At 39.3% G+C, this 12,038-nt stretch overlaps 1 protein-coding gene across 2 annotated transcripts in view; it reads left to right on the top strand.

Moving 5' to 3' along the window:
• Window positions 1–12,038, top strand: part of LOC121441339 (acyl-coenzyme A thioesterase 9, mitochondrial-like) — a 41,908-nt gene that overhangs the window by 19,319 nt on the left and 10,551 nt on the right. For both annotated transcript variants that reach the window (XM_041642469.1, XM_041642470.1), the window contains one exon: window positions 8,791–8,867. In XM_041642469.1, coding sequence (XP_041498403.1) covers window positions 8,791–8,867 — 77 coding nt within the window. The remainder of the gene's footprint in view (window positions 1–8,790; window positions 8,868–12,038) is intronic.

The following is a 12,038-nucleotide window of genomic DNA, read 5'->3' as shown; positions in this document are numbered from 1 at the left end:
GTGGGGCCTCCCAAGCCCCTCCTCTATCCCTGATGGAATGTTTAAGGGCCCAGTAGTCTTATGCAGGTAACCATAGCTGCTGTGACTTCATGAGTGCAGTGACCAGATATTGAATAGGACACATCATTGTACAAAACTTTTCCACATCCTCTGAGTCTTAACAGTTTTTCTGCCCCCTCTCATGGGGTATTCTTTAAGATTTAGAGGGGATGATATAGATATCTCTATATAGGGCTGCATATTCAACAACCACTTAGTCCTCAGCACATTTGAGGAGTTAGACATGTCAGCATTAATTACCAGTAATTTTTTTAAAAATTAAATACTGTATCAAAGTGATTAGATTGTATTTCAATATTTATGTAATTGGCAGTAATGCTGGTTTTATTGTCCTTTTAAAAATTATAAAAAAAAATGTGGTGCATGCCTTAAATTCCAGCACTCAGGAGGCAGAGGCAAGTGGATCTCTGTGAGTTCAAGGCCAGCATGGTTTACAAAGAGTTCCAGGACAGGCTCCAAAGCTACAGAGAAACCTTATCTTGAAAAACCAAAATAATGATAATAATAATAATGATAAAGCAGTACACTTATAAAGTTGCTATGAATGCTTCTATGATTTGTGGACACTTAACCAAACTTCTTGGTTAATTTTTGTCCTACTCAGTGCTATACACTGTAGGTTTCCTGACCTAGGGCCTGCATTCCGGGGAATCACAGCTATTTGACTCTCCTATAAATAAATTAGAAAAACGATACAGGAGAGGGGAGTAGAGGGGAGAGAGAATATGAAAAGTTGTGTCATATGCCTCTCTCTCTAGCCTGTCCTTTCTCTCTGGGTTCACCAGGTAAAATTTCCAAAGCTAATCTTAGATCATGTCATTCCACTTTATAAAAACCTTCAGTGACCCTTGGGCTGTAATGCATATTCCTTTGATTAGATAGTGCCCAAGGTACTCTATAAGCTAGATGCAATCTACTTTGCCAACTTTATTCCTTTTATCATTTATGTGTTTTCTTTTTTGTTCTTTCAATGCCAAGTTTTGAATCCAGGGCCTTGTGTATAATAGGCAAATGCTGCACCACTGAGCCACTTCCCAGCCCTGTGTACCTTCTTGGTGCTCATTGCTGGTTATTGAGTAGTCTGCGAGTATGGAGTTACATATCTTGGCATTCTTAGTGTGTGACACTAGCAAGTGTAAATTGTAGTAAAATACAATGTAATCATTTAGCAACCAAATGTCTGTTAATGCCTTTTTCTTTACCTGAAATGCGTTGTACTCTGATTCTGTGCATTCCCACTGTGCTTTAGGGTCACATCTTGCTCAGCCCCTTCTTTGACTCTTCCAGCTTGGAGCATTTGTTCAGTCTTCAAGCCCTAGTCTGTCTCTCCTTCCTGACACCTGCTACTCTCTGTCCTACAATTATAATTATTGAAAAGCTCTTCTGGTCTGGGTATATGACAATGAGCAAGACACAGAAAGTTCCTTTCTCTTAGAGAGTATATTTTACAAAAGCCCATTCATGTAATGCCCCATTCATTCATTTTTGAAACATTAACTGTATATGTATCTGCCAGTATTTGTGCTTAGTGGTGGCAGTGGAAATATGAAGAAAATGGTGTCAGTCTACATGAACCTCACTTACTATGTCATAGGGAATCAGCCACATAAATATATGATTGCAACATATTTTGCAGTATTTCTCAGAACAGGTATTTTGGCATTTTATCCAGGAAATTTCTTAGTTCTGAAGACCTACCAGTGCATTGTGAGATGTTCAACTCCCTAATTCCTTTCTGCATCATTTTCTTGTGGCTATTACAAAATACCTATCTGATGCTTTGACTGAGAAATATCTCCCACAGTTTCAAGCATTTTAATACTCAGTTCCCAGTTTTGTGGTGCTGTTTGGTTAGGTTTAAACGATGCGGCCTGGGCTGGAGAGATGGCTCAGAGGTTAAGAGCATTGCCTACTCTTCCAAAGGTCCTGAGTTCAATTCCCAGCAACCACATGGTGGCTCACAACCATCCGTAATGGGGTCTGGTGCCCTCTTCTGGCCTGCAGGCATAAACGATGTGGCCTTGCGGGAGGATGTCACTGGGGGTAGGTATTGAGAGATATAAAGACTCATACCATTTTTAGTTTGGTCTCTGTTTCCTGCTTGTGGTTTGAACAGTGAGCCCTCAACTCGCTGTTCCAGCCACCATGCTTGCTGCCATGCTTTCCCTCCATTATGTACTCTTACTCTTATCCCTTTGGATCCATTACCCAAATAACCCTTTCTGTAGCTTGCTTTGGTCCTGATTTTTTTTTATTCCAGCAGTAGAAAACTAACTAATACACTGACAAAAGCAACTTAAAGTAAAAGAGAGAGGATGGATTTTGGATCCATTTCAGAGGCATTTCGGTCCATCATGCAGGTTAGGATGGTAGCATTTTTGTCAGTGAGAATGTGATTGGGTCTTCTCATATCATGGCAGCAGACAAATCAGAGAGCACAGTCCAGAAGCAGAAGTGAGGATAACCTTCAGAGTCCACTCTAGTGAAATAGTTCTGCCATCTAGAGTCCAAACCCCTACAGTTCCACAACATCCCAAAACAGTGCCACCAGCTGGAAATCACGTGTTAAAAGACTGGCGTCCTAATTAAAGGAGCACATTTCACATTCAAACTGTATCCTTTCGCCTGTGATCCCCACACCCTCATAAGCTGTCTCGTAAAGCAAAATGCAATTAGTCTAACTTTAGAGTCCCCTGAAGAGTTTCAACTCTGTTCTAAAGTTCCATGTCTCAGGGGTTAGAGAGATGCTCAGCTGTTAAGAGTGATTACTACTACAAAGGACTGGAGTTTGAGTTCCTGAACCTACTCTGGCTATCTCACAATAGAAGATCTGATGCCTTTGGACTCTGCTGGCATCAGCAGTCATGTGTACACACCTCTCTCTCTCTCTCTCTCTCTCTCTCTCTCTCTCTCTCTCACACACACACACACACACACACACAGAGGGGGGGGCAGGCCTCTGGTAGACACACATGGACACACACACACAATTAAATCCTTTTTTAAAAATTCGAAGTTTTTATTGAAACTCAGGGCAAACATTTATCTGTGTGCATTTGTAAAATCAAAAAGCAACAATACTTCTATTATAAACGGTACATGCTAAGAATTCCCATTTCAAATTTCAAAAGAGAAGAACAAGAAGGTAACAAGACTGAAACGCAGCAGACCAACCATTAAACTCTGTAGCTTCATTGTACACATTATATCTGTATCAATGTATTTTGATCATTTTCACCTGTTTCCTGGCTTTTACTTCTTGAATCCTTTTTTTTTAAACAAGTTCCCATCCTTTATGATCCAGTGTTTAATCAGAGTTGCTTGCATGAGCATACATGGGACGTTATTTACTGGAGCATAGGCAGCATTACTAGTGAATATACCCCTGGAAATAATGGTTCCTCCCCTGGCCAGTGGCTATTAACTGCTGTTAACTCCTACCTATCAATGATTGCCAGTGTTGATAGTCAGTGGTTACAGGTAACCACAGCTGTTGTGAGTTAACAGATGCAGCAGCTCTGACATGTCATTTCACAGCATTTCTCCCTGTCCTTTGGCTCTTACATTCTTTTTGCCCTTTCTTATGCTGTGTTCCTTGGGCTGGGTGATGGACAGATACCCTGAATAGGGCTGGACCTCATTAATTTTTGTTGTTGTTTTGCTTTTTTGAGACAATATCTGTGTCTCCTTGGTTGTCCTGGAATTCCCTATGTAGACTAGGCTAGCCCTGAACTCAGGGACCCATCTCCCTCTGCCTCCTGAGTGCTGGGATTAAAGGTGTGTGCCATTGTACCTGTCTTTATCTCATTACTATTAAATTGAGGCTCATTCAAATGCCAGGACACACACACACACACACACACACACACACCCCAGAGCCGGATCCTTCTTTGCCAGAATGGAACATGAATGGCCTCTAGTCCATTCCAGTAGGTTCATTAAACTATCCCGATGCTCTAAACTTTCTCGGTTCTTTCTGTAAACTGTTTCCAAAGGCCCAAGAACAACATGGTCTGGCTTGTCACAACCGTCTTTCTTCTTGATTCCAGATTTTTTTGTATTAGTTAATTTATATTTTTATTTTTTAGAATTTTTGTTTGATTTTTTGTACATGAATGCTTATAATTTTTGCCTTAGAGCATATATATACACCATGCGCATGCCTGTTGACTCTCATGGAACTGATGGTTTTGAGCCACCATATGGCTGTCAGAGCAGCAAGTGACCCTTAACCATGGCACCATCTCTCCAGCCCCAGTTACTTTTCTTGTTGCTGCGACAAAATACATAACAGCATCAATCTAGTGGAAGAAGGACTTATTTTCATTACTGGAGAACTGGAAAATCACTTCTCTTTGCATAAGGTAGCCTAAAAAAAATCCCAGGTCATGAGACTAGAATGAAGGTTTAGGAATCTTCGTAAAGCCAGAGTTTCAGACAGGGCAGGGCAATCAGGAAATAGAGAACCAGTTGCATCAGCCCACCTCAAAGTTGACACATTTAGATAAAAGAATATAATGTCTTTAAGAATTTTGATGGCAGTTAATAAAAAGATTTACCTAATGGAGCACAGGTAATGACGAACACAATTAATTCCTAATAATAATAATAGCTCCAAAAGTAGGAACTATGAAACCCAGGTCCTCAGATCATCTTAACTGGTCCCCTGTAGTCCATTTTGAAGAGAAATACAAGCCCTCCATTGGTTGTTCAACTGTTTTAGTAGGGTCCCTGTGTCTCACCTTAAACCCTTACTGGAAAATTGGACTTTCATCTTCACAGGTGAACCCTGTCAGTAATTCTTTGGAGGTGGCAGCTGTTATAGTATACCCTATTAAATGGGCTGAAGTCTGTCTCCTAGGTGGCTTTCTTTTTTAAGTGTTTAGGAGCAAACTTGGTCCAAGTAACAATCTTGTTTGGGATCTTGTAGAACCTTTTAAATAAATATATGACCATAAAATTATATTTATTGTTTCACAGTTTCATAAACAATCATATAATTCAAACATATTCACCCCAACCATTTTCCTCTCCTTTCCCTCCTTTCTTCTTCTCAAGTCATCCTCCTCCTTTCATGTGAGTTTTGCATGACCCACCGGGTGTAATTAGGTTTGCATGTATAAACACGGGGGAGGGTTATTTACTGGAACATGGACAGCTTAGCCAGTGGCTATGACATGGAAAAATGTGACTGCACCTTCTACAGCAATCATTAACTGCCAGTAGCCGCTCCTGGAGAGGTGGGCCTCCTAAGACCCTCCCCTGTTCATGGTGGAATTTTGATGGGTACAGTCTTGTGTTTTTCACCGGCTCTTCTGTAGTATGAGGAACGAACGGCAGGTCGCTTCCCGCCACCTGGCTAGCTTTACCCAAAATAATTACAAGGAAACTGTATTCTTTTAAACGCTGCTTGGCCCATTAGTTTTAACCTCTTATTGGCTAGCTCTTACATATTGATCTAACCCTTTTCTAATATTCTGTGTAGTACCCCAAGCTGGCTTACCAGGGAAGATCTTAACCTGCGTCTGTCTGGAATGGGAGCATCAAGGCGACTGCGACTCGGCTTCTTTATCCCAGCATTCTGTTCTGTTTACTCTGTTCATCTAAGCTGCTGTCCTATCAAAAGGGCCGAGGCAGTTTCTTTATTTAACCAATGAAATTAACACGAAACAGAAGACTCTCCCCCATCACTCTTCTTTGAGTTCATGGATACAGCAGCCATGCCATGTTCAGAGGATAGAATTCCACAGTCTTCCTCCCCATCTTCTGGCTCTTAATTTTTTTTCATCCTCTCTTCCATGATGTTCCCCTGAACCTTCGATAGGGTGATACAGATGTCCCATTTAGGACTGTCTCTAATTTTTTAATCAATTCATTAAATAGCTGAGGGTGTTGATGCCTGCCTGTGATTCCAGCACTTGGGAGGCCAAGGCATGAGGGTCATAAGTTCAAGATCATTGTTACCTACATAGCAAGTTCAGAAAGCCAACCTGGACTACATGAGACCCTGTCTCAAATACAGTTTGCTCAAAAGCATCCTCCTCAAGGTGGTAAGACTAATGAACCACTTTAATGAGCATTTGTTTACCTAGACTATACATATGTTGGCCTCAAGTAAAAAATGGAATTTTTAACTAATATAAGAGTTATCTAAACTTATCTGAGCAATTTACTTTAGTTGTTTGAGGAGAAACCTGGAAAACACAAGCAGCTTTAATCCTGAAAGGGGATCAGTTACTAAAACTGAAGACTCTTCCCTTCAGAGGGAAGACATTTTTGTGTAAGTGGTTTCCTTGTTCAGAGAGACTTTACCTGCTGAGCTATCTTGCCAGCTCCATTTTCCGTCAAAATTTGTTTTTGTTTTCCTCCCACTGCCCCCTTCTGCATCATTGCTTTCTTTTGTTTTATTCCATCCTTAGTAGTGTCTTTTTCATTTCTTTGTTTATTTCTTTCTTTTTTTGTTTTTTTAAGACACGGTTTCTCTGTGTAGCCTTGGCTGTCCAAGAAATCATTCTGTAGACCAGGCTGGCCTTGAACTCACAGAGATCCCCTGCCTCTGCCTCCCAAGTACTGGGATTAAAACCATGCACCACCACTGCCCAACTTTCATTTTTTATGTCTCATGAGACATTTTTCATATCTCAGGCTTAGGTTGGTTAATGGATTCAATTAGCCTGGTAAGCCTCTAAGAGATCCTAGTAGCCTTTATGGAATCTCTTTTGTTTCTTTGAATGCAATGAGTTTTCTAACTCTCGTTTCTTTTTGGGTTCCGATGTAATCACATGATTATCTGAATAAAATGTCAGACTATCTTTTGTTTTTGTAAAATATAATTGTATCAGGCTAAATTTTGCTTTTAAATTTATGAGGCTGAGTTCTATACTTGAACTGGATGTTTTGGTTATGATCTGTAGACCTTCTGAAGATATATACAGGAAACAATTAAAACAGGCAAAGGATATTGTGCTGATAAGAAAGTTTTAGGATGTCAAACAACTTCTTAAGTGTTTCTCTACTGTTTGAGAGAGGCATTATGCATATTTGTTATAATTGTATAGCTTGGTACTCTTGTGGAATTCCTATCAGTGGGTACAGGAGCTGTCTCTGACTCTTTTGCCGGCTTTTGGGACCCTGCTCCTCATACTGGGTTGCTTTGTTCATCCTTAATACATGAGGAGCTGCTTAGTCTTACAGCAACTTGATATGCTATGTTTTGTTGATATTTATGGGAGACCTGCCCTTTCTTAAAGAGAAATGGAGGGGAAGTGGATTGGGGGATGGGAACAGACGGGGCAATGGGGGGACGTACTAGGAGGAGAGGAAGGAGGGGAAACTGCGGCTGGGATGTAAAATAAACGAATATGTGTATGATAAAAAGAAATAAATTACATTAAATAGGCAAAAAAGAGAAAGTTTTAGGATCAAGACAGGAGGGCCTGGAGCATACATTATGCACAGAAATAGTAGGATAGAGAATCTAGACTTTTTATGACTGATTAAAACACCACAGATTTGGTCAGAGACTATTAGAATGTGTTGTGTTTTTTTTTTGAACAGTGTGTTTAATGTTATCTATTTGACCATTTGAGTAGATCCTTATAACTAGCATAGAACTTAGAGCCTTGTCTATTTAGTTCAGTTTAATGTTAGCAATTCTTCCACCCTTTAGAGTTTCCCTGTCTAGTGTCTCTTCACTCTATAGGATATCTACTGATTAGTGCCTAACCTCTGGATCCCCTATAGCCTTTCTGATCAGGACTGGAGTTTTAGGGCCCTTTTAGAGGGCTTCTTTTTTCCATTGGGTCTTGGTTGACCTTGAAATGCACAGATCAAAATACCAGCTATCCTCTTAGTTTTTTTATATATATTTCACTTAATGTAATACATTCTAGTTCAGTATATTTTTCTGCAGATAACAACTACACACACACAAAGCTAAGAGGATGTATGTATGTATATGACAGGATGACAGTCACACAAGACTATAATCACACAAGGTAGCCTGAAACCCACCAGGCTAGCCTGTAGTAATAGGAGCGGCGGGCTACATTCCTGGCACCCGGCCGCCTGCACGGCTAGCTTTATACCTGAAATAATTACACGGAAACTCTGTTCTTTTAAACACTGCCTGGCCCATTAGTTCCAGCCTCTTATTGGCTAGCTCTTACATATTGATCTAACCCATTTCTAATATTCTGTGTAGCACCACGAGCTGGCTTACCAGGGAAGATCTTAACCAGCGTCTGTCTGGAGTGAGAGAATCATGGCGACTGCGACTCGGCTTCTTTCTCCCAGCATTCTGTTCTGTTTACTCCGCCTACCTAATTTTATGTCCTACCAGGCCAAGCAGTTTTCTTTATTAGTTAACCAATGAAAGCAACAGATAAGATACAAGAGCCACCTCCATCACTAGCCTTAGACTCACAGGCACTGTGCTGCCTCAGCCTCCCCAGTTGATAGGATTACAGGCAGATCCTATCATACCTAGCCAGCATTTTTAGTCTTAAGAGGTAGGAGTGGGTTCTAATTTTGACATTTGGATAACACCTAGACCTAGAATACTTTCAGTTCTTGGGGATATGATATTTTAACCATATTCATACAAATGGTATTGACTATACTATATAATAACCTAAAAGAATAACAGTAATGAATACTTTCAGAACTGTGGTCAGTCTTCCCAACAAATGCATTCCTTATAACTTTATTTTTCTTTCCTTTGTTCTTTAGCTGCAAAATAATAAGGATTATTGGCCTGTTTTGGATGCAACCTTTGTCATGGTGGCTCGAGATTCTGAAAATAAAGGGTAATTGTCGCTTTTTCATAATTCCTTAATTTGAAAAATCTTCAAAAATACATAAGACTTCAGAGAAAACTAATGAATTTCCATATGCCCATGACCTGAGTATAACAGACTTAATTGAACATGTTTGCGAAATTCACATTTTTCTCTAAAGGAGACGTATAATATTTTAAAAAGAAATCTCCTACATGATGGCATTTTACCTTACAATGATGTAAGAATCTTTTTATGAATGTAGATATTTTATTTTATTTATTAACTGCAGACACTGTTTCCTGATTAAACTCCTCTTGCATACTCCTGGCTGCAATAGTCACCATTTTCCTTTCAGGTTGACTTGTTTTTAGCTGCTGCAGATTAGAGAGAACTAGTGGTGCTTGTTTTACCATGTTCGGCTCATTTCACTTAACGTAATGCACTCTAGTTCAGTATATTTTTCTGCAGATAACAACTTCATTCTAAACAGCTAAATAATACTCTATTGTATATATGTATTTTATTTTAATTTTTCTATTTATTAGTTGATAGATACCTAAGCTGGGTCAGTTATCTTAGCAAAATAGTGGTACCATGCATAAGGTATATAGATATCTCTGGTATGCTAAATTAATATTTTGAATATATATAGAAGAGAGATAAATGAGCCATATGGCACATCTGTTTCTTTAAAAAAAAAGTTGTCTATGATGTCTGTATTAATTTACATTCCTTCCCAGACCATCTACATTCCTCTTCCTCCATAAATAACCACTGGGGTGATTTGGTATCTCATTTAACTTGTTGACTCTCTGATAGCTAAAGATATTAAAAATATTTTCATTTATTTATTAGCCATGGTATTTCTTTTGGGGGAGAATTAGCCATATCATTTGCACATTTTTAAATTAGTCTATTAAATTTTTTTGAGTAATATATACTCAATATCAACTCTTTCTAAAATGTAAGCTTGTAAAGATTTTCTCTCCATTCTGTAGGTCCTCTCTGTACTCTGTTAAATGTACCTTTGCTCGGAATCCCGCTTGCTTAATTTCCCTTTTGTTTTCTGTCTTAAAGCTGTTTTCCCAAAAGTCCCTACCCATTTCGATGTCCTGAAGTGTTTCCTCAGTTTCCTTTTCTTTTTTCCTTTCCCTCCTCTCTTCCCAGCCCCTTCCCCACCCCTTCTGTTCCCACCCCCAATCCAGTTCTCCATTTCTGTTTAGGAAAGGGAAAGTATCTCATAAGTATCAGCAAGGCATGGCATATTAAGTTGCAGTAAGAATAAGCACCTCCCCATAAATTAAGGCTGAGGAAAGTGACACAGTATGAAGAGTGAAGTCCCAAAAGCCAGTAAAAGAGTCAGAGACAGCCCTTGCTTCCACAGTTAAAAGTCACACAAGAGAACCAAACTGCACAACTGTAACATATGCAGAGGGCCTAGGTCAGGTCTATGTAGGTTCCCTGGTTGTTGGTTCAGTCTCTGTTGAGCTCCTTGAAGCCCAGGTGTCAGTGATGGTGACCCTGCCATGTTAAAAACACCTCTTGCCAGCGTAGGGGCATGGGGATTTAGAAATATAAGTAAAGAATATGAAGATACATTTGAAAATAATAAAACAGAAACTATAGAATAGTATCAGGAGGGCATACCAGTGAAAACAGAAATTGTCCATGTTCAATTTTCCGTACGCTTTTTATACCCCAATACAAAAGGGGAAGAAGGCAACAGAAGACTTCTTTAACATGATACAAAGGACAACTCAAAGAACAGTAAATTGCTTTAACACTTTGAGGCATCAATCCATTAACATTCTGTTGTTTAGGAAGTGAAACCACTCTAGACCAAGTATCTTGAAGGTAGCCCTTCCCCAGGTAACTCCATTTACAAAACACAGAGCAAAAGTATGCTTGCATATCCTGACCATCTGTCAGGATGGAAATAGGCTCACATTTTTGGGGCTCCACACCCAGATTAGGTGATTCTGTGAGTTTTCTTGTAGTGTTCTTGACCCCCTTTGGCTTCTACTCTCTTTTCTCCCCTTCTTCTGCAGGATTCCCCAAACTCGGTGTAATATTTGGCTATGGGGTCCCTGCATCTATATCCATCAGTTGCTGGATGAAGCCTTTCGGATAACGGTTGGGCTAGGCACCAGTCTATGGGTATACCAGAATATCATTAGGCATCATTGCATTGATTTTTTTTTTGTAATGATTTCAGATCTTAGATTTGAGTGCTTAGTTCGTTCTTTTGTTTCTTTTCTTTTCTTTTTTTTTTTGAGACAAGGTTTCTTTGCATAGCTTTGGCTGTCTTGGAACTCATTCTGTAGACCAGGCTGCCCTCCAACTCAAGAGATCTGCCTGCCTCTGCCTTCCAAATGTTAGGATTAAAGACATGCACCCCTGCCACTAGGCTAGTTCACTTTTTTATAAGTGCTAAGAGATGAGTCTCATTTTTTTTCTTCTGTATGCAGAGACCCAGGTTTCCTATCACCATTTGTTGAGAAGACTCACCTTTGTACTACATAATGTACATGTTATTATACTTCTAATCTCTCTATTCTCTTCCACTAATCTATATGTGTTTTAACACCAATAGCATCCTGTTTATGCTTTTTAAAATCTCTGTAATATGTATTATTTGTTTATTTTGAAATAGGGTCTAGTATAGCCAAAGCTATCCTTGCACTCTATGTAGCTGAGAATTGTAGGCAGATTTTTCTTTTGGGGCCGCCAACTCACGAAAAATGAAACAGACTTCAGAAACTTATTATTAATTTTGAAAGCTTGACCTTAGCTTAGTCTTGTCTCTAAATAACTCTTATAACTTAAATTTACCCATATTTTTAATTATGTCCTTCCACATGATCGATACATCATCTCTATTAGCCCATCCTGGTTATTCCGTGTCTGGCTCACAACTTCACCTTTCTTTCTCCCAGAGCTCTCTCTGTCCAGAAGTCCCATCTATACCTCCAACCTAGTTATTGGCCATTTAGCCTTTATTGTCAGTTGGAACCCTTCATTTTTATTTGATAATCTCTTGCAACATATTTGGTAGCAAATATTTTGGTGTTGTCTGACATGTTCCTGCTCCCAGACTTTGATTTTTTTCCCTCTTTTTCTTTTCACTCTTTCCTTTTTTCTTTCTTTTCTTTTTTTTCTTTCTTTTTCTCTTTTCATTTTATGTGAAAAATGCCCCTC

This window comes from Microtus oregoni, unplaced genomic scaffold (genome assembly GCF_018167655.1).
Source record: "Microtus oregoni isolate MIOR12 unplaced genomic scaffold, Mior012 000074F_ref0000038, whole genome shotgun sequence".
Classification (NCBI taxonomy): domain Eukaryota; kingdom Metazoa; phylum Chordata; class Mammalia; order Rodentia; family Cricetidae; genus Microtus; species Microtus oregoni.
This window is presented reverse-complemented; position numbering and strand designations above follow the sequence as displayed.